Source organism: Balaenoptera physalus (assembly GCF_965194825.1).
Source record: "Balaenoptera physalus genome assembly, chromosome: 2".
Taxonomy (NCBI): Eukaryota; Metazoa; Chordata; class Mammalia; order Artiodactyla; family Balaenopteridae; genus Balaenoptera; species Balaenoptera physalus.
Window position 1 is genome coordinate 165,118,209 of NC_138883.1, and position 13,171 is coordinate 165,131,379.

The following is a 13,171-nucleotide window of genomic DNA, read 5'->3' on the forward strand; positions in this document are numbered from 1 at the left end:
TCATACCAGTCAGAATGGCCATCATCAAAAAATCTACAAACAATAAATGCTGGAGAGGGTGTGGAGAAAAGAGAACCCTTTTGCACTGTTGGTGGGAATGTAAATTAATACAGCCACTATGGAGAACAGTATGGAGGTTCCTTAAAAAACTAAAAATAGAACTACCATATGACCCAGCAATCCCACTACTGGGCATATACCCAGAGAAAACCGTAACTCAAAAAGACACATGAACTCCAATGTTCACTGCAGCACTATTTACAATAGCCAGGTCATGGAAGCAACCTAAATGCCCATCGACAGACGAATGGATAAAGAAGATGTGGTGCATATATATGATGGAATATTACTCAGCCATAAAAAGGAACAAAATTGGGTCATTTATAGAGATGTGGATGGACCTAAAGACTGTCATACAGAGTGAAGTAAGTCAGAAAGAGAAAACAAGTATCATATATTAACGCATATATGTGGAATCTAGAAAAATGGTACAGATGAACCTGTTTGCAAGGCAGAAATAGAGACACAGATGTAGAGAACAAACGTATGGACACCAAGGGGGGAAAGAGGGGTAGTGGGATGAGTTGGGAGATTGGGATTGACATATACACTAACTAATACATATAAAATAGATAACTAATGAGAACCTGCTGTATAGCAAAGGGAATTCCACTTTGCTGTACAGTAGAAACTAACACAATGTTAAAACAACTATATGTACCCCAGTAAAATAAATAAATAAATATAAATAAAACCTAAAAGAGAAACACTGATGAAAACAAAACAAAACAAAATATAAATTCTCATTGGTGGCTATTAAAGTGTGTTTCAATTACTATTTCATGTTAATACTTTTATAATAAACACTGGCAGATTGACTCATCAGAATATGATATATAGCACTGAAGATTCATCCCATTGTACTTAAAGGGGCTTCTGAAATGTTAGCCTGAGGCCCTTTAAGCTACCTTGCAACCTTTTAGAAGCAGTACAACAAAGAAATGCAGACATTGTGAATTAAAGAAGAAAATTCCCATGAGTGTTAAAGAAATTTCTTTAGCATGGAAGAGTATAATTCTGAGTATGAAATAGACATTTTCAAGTCTGATTCTAGCTTCCCTGAATGTGTTCCTTTCTCTCTCAGCATTTGTCAAATGTATTTGAAGTTCATTCAAGCCACTTGGGTTGCATTTTGAAAGTGGCTCATGGAAATTTAAGCAGACAGTACCCATTAACATTAATGGACTTCATAAGGCAAAATTCCCCCATACTGGGCTCAATATTAACCTCAGTATGAGGTTAGATTTTACCAAATATTTAGAGAATACTCAATTCTTTAAAAATATCCCAAATGCTATTTCAGTAACAGAAATCCAGTTAACTATGTAAAATTCAAGTAGCACAGCTACTAGATGTGAAGGTTAGATCCATGATTTGTGAAGATTCCCACCAGAATTGATTGATACATTTTTCTCACTGCATTTCTTTTGTTCCAATGGGGTTTCTAGGCACAGCGCTTGTTGTCCAGTGGGACCACGTGCATCTCCAGGATAATTACAACCTGGGAAGCTTCACATTCCAAGCAACCCTCCTCATGGATGGACGCATCATCTTCGGATATAAGGAAGTAAGTAATGTATTGATAATTTCCTTCCCTATTGACCTTGATCTCTCTATCTTTTGCTCCAAGTGTCAAGAAAAGGACATTTTACAGTCATGAACCTCAGATCATTTTCTCACCTCTTGGTTTCTTTTGCTTTATTGAAAAAAATAAAATTTTTGAAATCTACCGAGTAGCACTAATTGTTAATTCTTTGGGTTTTGTTTTATTTTGCATTCTGATATCCTTGGCATTCTGACCCATGAATTTCATAAAATTATTAAATAATTATATTCTTGTGGTAGTATAATGAAATATCTCTAAGAAAAAATATTTCTAATTTGGAAGGATTTTCATCTAACTCTGATTACTTATATTTATACTATTTATTTGTCTTTGCCTTGTCAACTTCTTTGACATTTTTTGGCTATAATTTCAAAAGTATTAATAGACATGAAGTCTTGTGTGGCTCAATGACCCAATACTGAAAGTATTCATGACAGCTGAGTCCACAATCCCTTTGGCCAATGTTTATTGCCACCTGATAGGAAAGATTAATTAGAGATCAAAGTGACAGAAAGAATAAAGAAATTTAAACTTAGTTTGTTTCATTTTACCAAATTGACAGGGAATGGAAATTGACTAAATTGTAGCCTTTAATTTACAGAACGTCTAAATTAGAATAATAGCATGTTTGGTTTAAAACTCTATTGACAGTGTAATTAAGGTCTATTAGACAACCTAAACTTTGGGGGAAGAAAATAAAGAATATAAGAATAATATATCAGATGTGATGTTTTAGGCAGTCAGTAGTCACAATGTGAATTGATAAGGGGCATTATTAACCCATGGATTAATGGGTATTTATATTAATACAGACTCAACATCTTATTTTCAATTGAAGAGTTATTTTTCCCTTGGGAAATGAATCCCTGGCTATTAAAAAGATGCTGACAATTTAAAAAGGATTCACTTTGGTCATGTCTTCTGAAATCTATCTTTTCTATAAAGTGAGGGATGGTTGTATTTCAACTCAACAGGCCAACTTTTGGAAATCTCATAACCATGTTAAATGTTTCCACTCTTTTGAAGAATTCTTCCGTGTGGAATTAATCATTTACTTGGGGCAATAGTATACACAGAATATAATGTAAGATCCGTTCTGCTTGGTGCTTCCTTATCCAGAGCTATGTTTTGGTATCATAGCCCACCATATCCTTATATCACACTCCCTGGAAGCTGAGACAATGTTGCTCAAAGGGACTCATTCTAGTTTTCATTGTAATCTAGTGTATTGCTGGGACTGCAGAATGATGTTATGGAATATTATTTTCAACATTTTAACCAACAGTGGTAAAATTTCTGGAAAGAGGCAGAGTCAGTAAGTCTAGAATCTAAAATCTCACTAATTGTAGGCTTTGTCAAAACAGAGGTTTGTGTTCTTATTGTGGTCTCTCTCTCTAGTCTTTATCATCAAAATTGTCATCTTTGTTTATACTGTTCTCAATGAGTGTCTCACATTGCAGAGTAACAGTTTATTTTTCCTATTCTCTCTTTGTAGTGAGGTTGGTGTTTTTAAAATGTCCTTTTCTTTTCTTTATTTAATCAAAGAGAAATTTTCCATTATGGTTTTCCTGTTTTGTCATGGGAATATTAAGCTGACAGGCAATTTTAACACTTCCTTAATATTTCCAGACTATCAGTCCTTCTGAATTTAGAGTTCTAAAGAAATCACTACTTTATTATTTGCCTTGCTGTCCTTTCTCTGTCTTGGTTAAAAAACAGTTATTTATTTCCTATTCTACCTCTTTGCTTCCTGATAACTGTCATGTATTTTATTTTGCTGAGGCAAATTTCTATTTGTAAAATTTGCCACAATAAGGATCCCCATGCATTTGAGGTGAGAGCTAGGTGCTCCTGGCCTTTCTAGAAAAATATTTATAATTTAAATAGCATAAAATCGTGTTCCTTACATAATGTATTATCCTTGACAATGTGCTTTAACATACATTATAGTTTTCAATTCTTCAACAGTATCTTATATTCTTAATATTCTTAGCCTTTCACAAAGGCACTGGCACATAAAAGGTGTTTAATAAATGTGTGTGGCTTAATTATGGAGTTAGATCATACACAATTTATCTTTATTTTATAGCTAAGCAGACAATCAGAAAGGTTAAATGACATGCTTGAGTTTACAGAGATAGTTAAGGACAAATCCAGAACAAAAAACCTTAATTTGGTGACCCCAAGATACCTCAACATTTTTTTCATTCCCAAGGAGATTATGTAAAACAAGTCACAAATCTATTTCTCATTTGTTTTTTTCCAATAAATATTTGTTAATGTTTGGTGTTTAATAATCTTTTTATATGACTCCCATATATTACACAATTACAGTCCCATAAAGTCAGGAGAAGTATTCCTAATTAAGCTATAGAACTAATGAAATTGTAAGAACCTAAGAATACAAGGAGTATAATTTTGTATTCCTGTTCAGATTAAATATACCGAAGCAAAGTTATAGGTTGGAAGGTAAGTGCAGTTCTTACTCTAATTAGTTGCTTTTAACTGATTAATGCCAGCTTTGTTTTATTTTATTATATTTTACATGAGTGAGAAGAAAAATTCTGATTTATTCAGAAACCACTAATAATTTTACTCAACATGGAGTAAAATTAGTATTTCATTGAATACATTTTTGACACAAATTTCACTTTTATTACCCTCAAATGATTTATTCCAGTAGTTAATTATGTTTCTCTTAGTAACTCTTAATGTGCCAACTGCCCACACTAACCACTCAGATGACCTCCAGTTCTGTCATGTTCCATATGTAGTCATGTCTCCAACAGCATAATTTTTCACAGTGCAGACTGTGATAAATAATGATCAATAAATTAGAAAATACATTTGTACTTATAACAATCTTAATGAGATTGAGATAGGGCAGTTACTACTGCTGTTTGAAATCAGAGTAAATACAGATTTGTTCAAAGAATTTAATGATCCTCCACAAAGTCACAGAGTTCTCTTAACCATACTGGTGGGAGAAGTAGTGGGGACACAGATTCCTTTAAATAATTAAGTAACCTCTCCCAAGATTATAGCTCTGTATTATTCAACCAAAGATTTGAAATTATGTTTTAAGTTATAGGCCCTTATTGCTACACAGCTGTTTATTTTAGTTAATTTCAAAGATACAGTTTACTTAGGATGGAAGTCAAAACACAAAAAACATTTTTTTCAAAAGTTTCCTCTCAAATCATCAACCATTCACTTTAATACATTTTTTCAATTTCAGAGTATCCATTTGTTTCTTTTGCATAGATTTAATTACCTAATGAAATTAACCATCTTGTCATCTATATTCTTAAATATATTAATAACAGTTCTTTTAAAGTTTATAGCTAACTCTAATATCTAGATTTCCTGTGGGTCTGTTTCTATCATCTCTTTTTTACTTTGTTTCTTTTTCTGTAGATTTTCATTCACTAGTCATGTCTCCTTGCATGTTAGGTAATTTTTGATCAAATGTTGGGCATTGTTTACAAAATAGTAAAGAGATGCTTTGAGGTTGTGGATGATATTTTCTTCTTCAAGGAAGGGTTTACTTTTTTTGTTAGGCAGTTAGGAGGGAACAGATTACTTACTACTGAGCAGGACTAAGCTCATTCACAGTTGAGCACCGGCCCCTATAAAAACTGGTATATTTCTGGTTAGCCCTAACTCTTAGAATGTAGTCCTTCAGGAATCTCCACATAACGCCTGGGTAATTACTATGGACCTTTTGCCTTAGTGGTCCTGAACTCTGTGTTTTCCACAACTCCATGAGACTGCCTGAAGTTCTGTTCAGATTTTCTGTCTCTAAATCTGGCTCATTAATTGTCAAATGCCTTGAAGGGAAAGCAGTGTTGGTTTCACCTCTGTGATTTCCTTTCTTTGGAATCTTGGTTTTTCAGGTCCTTGTTCTTTGACAGCCACCTGATGCCTTCAACAGATGCTTTTCATATGTTTTTTATCTTCCCTGCTTGGTCTCAGTAGTAGAAATGGTCTTATTCAAGTTTGTCTGCCATAACCAGAAGTCCCATTCATTTTTAAAAACAACCTCCAAATTTGTAAAATCTAACGTTTATTGAGCTGTTCATATATGCTAGGCAGTGACCGACATGCTTAAAATTTGTCTCATATTATTCTCACAAAAACTAAGAGGTTGTCACTTTTATCATTTACAGAGAAGGAACCCAAAACACCCAGAGAGGTTAAGTAACTTTCCCAAAATTATGAAACAAAGATTCATCCAAGGGAATATGACTCCAGAGCCCATAGGCCCAACCACTGTATCATAGTGCCTCCCTACAAGCTTCCTTTTCAAGAAATGGCTGTACTGCTTTATTCACTTTGATATCCCTGACAGTCTTTCCTGGTTAGTCATTGTTGTAGTGTAACTCAGCCACTCGAGAGCACAGGTAAGAATGGTTTGCCTTTCCACAGCACTTGTCTTATTTTATTAATATTTTTAAAAAATGAAAAGAAGTTGTGCATAAGTAAAAATAATAGTAAAAACATATGTCCTTTCTTAGATAAATGGAATTTGGAAAAATCAAATTCCCGTTTCCTATTCTGTTAATAAAAATAACTAGCTGTCATCCTAGAAACCAGATTCTTTATATTATTTTAAGTTACCATTGAATAGTGATGATTGTTTGCTTGATTACAATACAGACCTGAAATTCTTGGTCTCTTGATAATGTAACAAGGAAACTACCTGTTCACAAAAAAGCTATGATTCCAAACACATTAGAGCTTTGAAATCATATTTCTTATATTTCTTGATGCTGCCTATCCTAGTATACTATCATATATTAGAAGTTTCATTTCCTCTGACTTGTTTCATCTCTCTTCTCCTATTATATTTTGAATTTATTGTTACTTTAGATACAGACTCAGGAAGGATGTGATTCATGTTGTGTCTATTGGAAATTTGATTAATTTTTTTCACCAGTTCATGGGAGGTACAGAGTGGTCATCAGTTTGAGACAATACAATTAAAAAGTCACGTAATCCTTCTACATGGCCACAGGGGAACTCATAGAGAATACATATCCCACCTGAGAGTCAGCCCACTTTATCCATTTTCTTGGTTGAATACCTTACTGTCTCCTTCAGCAGCAAATTTTAGAGGAGGTCTGTATAGAGGAACTTTATTGTTTATTAAGTAAAATTACTTTTTAATTACTTCTATCATTTAAGTATTTAATCCTAATGCTCCTTGGTGTAACATTTACTGTTTCTGTGGAAGAACGCATAGTTAATAAATCACCATTGCCAATTGGTTGTAAGTTTAACTGGCACCCTAAATGCATTTTTTAAATTTATTTGAAGACTATTTCTCTTGTTTAAACTGTAATGACCCTTCATTCATGGTAATCATCCTGAAAGCATTAAAAGATGAACACTTGCTGAGCAAGGGAGTAAGAGAAAGCCAAAAAGAACTGAACAGTGAAACAATTGACATTTAGATATGAAGTGTTTTGCCTTTATGGCTATTGCTGTATATGTGAGAATGTTTAACATGTGTTAAAATAATATATATGCATCCAAGAAACTATATATAATATATATATATAAAATTTAAATAAAATTTATTTAACAAATGTATAAGATTGAGAAAACCCAGATGACATGAAATGCTAATTATAAACTCTCAAGAAATAATTCCATAACTGAGAACATGTCTCTGCAGAGGAAAGGAAAGCAAAATGGCTCTTTAATAAATTAAGTAAATGTCTCTCAAATTGTGTGTTTTCTAAATTGAACGTTTCCCAGAATGTGCTTTTCCCAATGCCTATTAGCAATGAAAGGCTCTGAGGAGAACAGCCGCAAAGGTAAATTAACTTCATTTAACCCAGAGCTGATCAAACTTTTTTGACCTGGGAATGCATTTTTCATGGAACATCTATTACCACCACCCAGGAAGGTGTGGGGAATGTTGAATTAAAAAAACAATTCATGTGGTGCAGCCACTATGGAGAACAATACGGAGGTTCCTCAAAAAACTAAAAATAGAGTTGCCGTATGATCCAGCAATCCCACTCCTGGACATATATCCAAACAAAACTATAATTCGAAAAGATACATGCACCCTTATGTTTATTGCAGCACTATTTACAATAGCCAAGACATGAAAGCAACCTAAATGTCCATCAACAGATGAATAGATAAAGAAGAAGTGGTACATGTATACAATGGAATACTACTCAGCCATAAAAAAGAATGAAATAATGCCATTTGCAGCAACATGGATGCAACTAGAGATTATCATACTAAGTGAAGTAAATCAGACAGAGAAAGACAAATACCATATGATATCACTTATATGTGGAATCTAAAATATGACACAAATGAACTTATCAACAAATCAGAAACAGACTCGCAGACAGAGAGAACAGACTTGTGGTTGCCAAGGGGGAGGGTGTGTGGGGGAGGGAAAGATTGAGAGTTTGGGATTAGCAGATGTAAACTGTTATATATACAATGGATAAACAACAAGATCCTACTGTGTGGCGCAGGGAGCTATATTCAGTGTCCTGTGATAGGCTGTGATGGAGGGGAGTTTGAGAAAGAATATATGTGTGTATAACGGAATCACTTTGCTGTACAGCGGGATTAGCACGGCATTGTGAATCAACTACACTTCAATAAAATTAAAAAAAAAAAGAAAGAAAGAATTCCAAAAAAAATGTAGACACAGATGATTTTATATCTTAGCACTTCCCTGTATTTTAAGTACATAAAGTATAAAGTTTATAACTTTATATAAACGTGGCTTTATTTAGGATCTAATTCATTTGCATTTGCACTTTTTTTATCTCACATATTAAAGCTCCCAATGTTTTAATTTCCTTTTATTTCCCATAGTGTAAGAAAATGACAAATTGAACCCGTTCTTCCTTTATAATGTTGTGAGTGAAAATAAATAAATAAAGTAGCAAGGAAGCAAGATCAATAATCTAGAAGAAATAATTGTAGAAACAGAAAGCTTGTTCTAATGCTGGCCCTGCCCTTAGCGGGTTATGTTGTCCTTGGACAAGGTATTTGATCTTCCTGGGTACGTTTTCTCCCTCCAAGCCCCACTTCCATTTAAGCTTTGAGGTGACATGGAGAGGTTTGTTCTACACGGTGCTCCTGCCCATATAGGCCATATCCAGTCCCTGCTCTGAGGATTCCAGGACCAAAGAGCTAATTTATCCCTAAGGCAAAAGGCCTCGTACTTTCCCCATGTCTCCACAAACCCAGGGTGCAGTTTCCTAATCCTGTTCCTTTTCCCAGCCGTGTTTAGGCAAGTTCCCTTATGTAACTAGAGTCCCAGATAAAGTCCCCATTATGGTTTTGACTATCTTGAGCCACGTTGCACAGGCTTCTTCAGGGGGCTCCTGCCTCACTATATTCTTTTATATGATGCTCCCACGCTAGTTTGTCAGTTCAGTACTGGGCAGTCCCTATATTAAAAGAGGGAGCTATTTTTACTTATCAACTTCATGCTGTTGTCTCCTTCCAGATTTTCTATGGGGTACGATTGTGGAGATGGGGGTAAGAGGAATGTTAGATTATATCTTTAACTTATGGCTCTCCTTTGCTTTCATGCCATCAAGTAAGTGCATTGCTCAATACCTGGCATATGAAAAGAGTTCAGAATCTAAAAGCTAGAAAGGGATTCAAATAATTGTGCGAAATGTTAACGATATTCAGGAAAGCAAATGGATGTTTTTATAATGTCAAATTTAACTGAAAGCCCTTCTATTCAAATGTAGTTTTCAGACAACTAAGCACTAATACTCAGGGCTTTATGCGTTGCTTTGAGCATGACTTTTTAAAACTGGACGTCCTACTGAGTAAGGAGAAGCCTGATCAGACGTTTAAGGGAGATAGGTAGGAACTTAAGGGTTAAGTGAAGGTAAGAATGGTTAAAATTTTAAGCTTTGGGTTTTTTTTAAGGTATATATACTAAGCTATTAGACACCACATTGCTGATTAGCGAGTTAACAAAAATGAGTTTAGACTAATTCTTCTCCAGTTGCGTCTGATAGGCATATGATTCATACTTCGGAGCACATACTCTGCAATCAAACCCTTGCTGAGATGCTGCGCTGCCTATTAGATAGATAGCCGGGCCATAATGGAAACGAATGAATGTTTTGGCAAGGTTTGCAGGGCAGAACAGAGAGAAAAATAAAATTCTATTCCCTGCGACTCAAGCAGCATGCTGTTATCCCCTTAACTGTTTTAGAGACAGATGTTCACGTTTTCGGTATTGTGTCAGGCCCTTGTGTGCTGGAGAATGATACCACAGCACGGAAAAGAGACCAACTTTTGTCTTTGAATCTTCCTCCAAAGGCCAGCGTGCTCTGCCCTACCTTTACTGACTCCTAATATCATTTCCTACTTTAATTTTGTTTAGTTATTCCAACTCTTTTCTGTCTCTATACTTCATTTGCCTACTGTATCATTTATAGAAAAAAATTATACTTACTTAAATAACAAATTTATCTGTGTCTTGTGAAATGGGAGGAAAATTAAAACACCTTAAAAAAATTTATAAATGCTTATGTAAGCCGAAATGGAAGCATATTTTAGCTGGCGTTAATGCTCCTTTTCTATATCTATCCTGTGGAATGAATCTAATTGTAAAACTCATTCTTAGAAATTTATGATTCATTACAAATCATACAGATGCCGAGTGAAAATTTAGCTTTGCTTTAATCATAAAAAGGCAAGTATTATAGGCATTTGAAAATAATGAACTACATTTTTTTTTAAAGCTTGTGTAGTTCAGAGTTTGTATTATTTCAGATTGGCTTCCTGACATCCCCAGGAACTAACTTAGGAGACATTTTAAGGATGAATATAAATTTGTAGATAGGATAAAGGATAGCTTCCATAAGCAGAGTTTTCAGAGTTTTTGTACTTGGGCATCATCCTTCGCCCCTGCTTCTCTGACTTGGGTACTTCTTATCCAATACAGAGTCCTCTATAGACTAGGGCACTGTGACACTATGACAGATCCTTTCTTGCACACTTTTGGCTCTAATTCTACATAGTTTATTTATATACATACACACAATTGCTTTGTTGATGTTAGTCAAAAAATAGTTCACGTTAAATGTGGTTTTAGCAGTGCTCCTGATTCAGCCTAACAAACGGCCTCTCATTGTAAACTGTCATGGGAACCTGCAGTCCGGCCTGCCTTGCTCACAGAGAGCTCACACAGCCCAATTACTGGCTGCAGTAAGTGAGTGGATGGACCATCCTTACGCCGAACAACCCCACGCCTTTGAGGTTTTGAGGTAAAAAGATAACAGTCCAAGAAGGCAAAGTGAAAAAATAGGACAGTATCAGGTGGAGAGAGGCAGACATGTTCTTGAAAGAAATCTAAGAGAAAGCCTGGACTGTGCCTCATTAATCTTTTACCAAATTAAGCATTTAATTCAATTGGCGAAAGTGTTTTTTTCTAAACCTGATATGTAATCGTTTTATAAAAGGCTTGGGTGGCTTCTAGGAAAATGTAGGGAATCAAAAGCTTCTTGTACATTTTCATGTTAATATTTAATCAGGATAAAATACCAGAGTTTTAGAAATTCTATGCTTTTATTCATGAACTCTATAAAATTTGGAAGAAAAGCATTTGAGGCCAGTGGTATTGCCATCACCCTTTTCCACTGCTTCCTGCCCTAGTCTCCTCCATCTCTGGATGCTTCAGTGCTGCTCTTCAGAGCTGTCTTCTGTGCACAAGCAGAGGACACCATCCTCATAGCCAGCAATGGCAATGAACCCTGAAGGTGTGCAACAACATGCTGGCTCCGATGAAAAGCTCGACTCCATTTTTCCTGCTATTAAGACCAAAAGTGTTGGTGACACTGTTGACTCTCTTCTTTTTCTCAGTCTCCTTGAATCCATGGCATATTCATCCAGAACCATCTTCCTGTCACTCCAGCTCTTACACTTATCACTTATCTAGTGTACTCTAAGCCACCCATTTCTCATCTGCAAAACTGTGATACCCTTCTGACTAGTTTCTCTGTCTCCCTTTTCCCCCTCCAGTCCAGATTACACATCAGCTAGTGTGATCTTTTTCAGATGTAAGGGAATGTCCTCCCTCTGTTCAAAACGGTCTAACCCTTCCCCATCCGACTTGGAATAAAATCCAAAGTCACTGCCATGGCTTGCAGGGAATGCATGCTCCCTCTGGTCTGTCGTCACTGCGTCCCACCTCCTTCAGCACTCTTATTGACTCCTTCTGCTCCAGTGATAGCCTTTTATTCCCTAAAAGACAGCAAAAGCAATTCAGACAAGGCCTTTGCATGTACTGGTCCCTCTACAGAGCTGTTCCCCAAATCTCCATATGGCAGGTTCTCCTACTACAGAAAAGTCACGTTATCACAGAAACCTTCTGTGACTCCTTCTCTTAAAGAGGCCCCCATCCCTCGCTGTATCTTCCCCATGTTTTCATTTCCACCTTGGCACTTACCTCCTAGCATACTGTATTTTTTATGTTCACTTGTCTTCATGTCAGTCTCTACACTCTAGAATGTAAGCTCTATGAGAGCAGGGGCTTTTTTGTTTTCTCCTGTAATTCCAGTGCCTACAATAATACAGAGAAAATGTTCAACTAATATCTGATAAATATTATGAATGAATTCACCCTTATAATTTTTTTGGATCATTATTAACAATTTACTTGTTGAAGCTTGGGAAAATCTATATCATTCAGTAGAATTAAATCGTTGAATTTGAGATTTGAAAGAGTCCTTACAGGTCATCTACTGTCTTCCTAGAGGGTTGGCCAATTTACGATAAGATTATTTTCAGTGAACAAAAAACTCTCTACATTGTTAGGTTACCCATTTTGATTTTGCATGGATTTACCTTAAGTTAAATGAATCTAAATCTGGGTAAATTATACACCTTGGTCTTCATTTTTGGAATCCACAGGGAGAAGAATATACTAGAAAATAAAAAGATACAGAAGAGTGAAAAAAAAAGATGTAGAAAATGCATCTTTTCTACTGGAACTTTCCAATATTTCAAGTTTAATTGTACCTAAAGAGATATTTATCTGATTCCCAGAAACCTAGGAGGAAGAATGCTACTTCATTTTCTATAGAGACACCCAGAGAAGTTTGTATTGGCTATTAGAGCTTTAGTAGAGAATGCATTGGTTGGTATTGCTGTGTAACAAATCACCCCAAAATGTAGTGGCCTAAACAACTCTATTTCTTATTTCTCACAAGATATAAGACTCTGCTGATCTCAGCTGGGGTCACTCATGTGTCAGTTGTTAGCTGATGGATTGGCTAGGGGCTAGTTGTTCAAGGATGACCTCTGCTAGAAAGAAAACATTCCTCCACGTGTCTCTCATAGATCTTCAGCAGGGTACATTCTCATGGCAGTGGCAGAAGTCCCAGAAAGGAGGTGGAAATGTACAAGCACCTTTTCAAGCCTCTCTTCTGCTTCAAGTTTGCTGTTGTCTTCTTTTGCCATATTACTGAGGCAGAGGCAGAATGGCAGAGG

At 35.7% G+C, this 13,171-nt stretch overlaps 1 protein-coding gene across 4 annotated transcripts in view; it reads left to right on the top strand.

The window, feature by feature from the left end:
- PLXDC2 (plexin domain containing 2) overlaps window positions 1-13,171 on the top strand; it is a 416,967-nt gene that overhangs the window by 278,596 nt on the left and 125,200 nt on the right. For all 4 annotated transcript variants that reach the window (XM_082449772.1, XM_082449774.1, XM_082449773.1 and 1 more), the window contains one exon: window positions 1,509-1,627. In XM_082449772.1, the coding sequence (XP_082305898.1) occupies window positions 1,509-1,627 (119 nt within the window). The remainder of the gene's footprint in view (window positions 1-1,508; window positions 1,628-13,171) is intronic.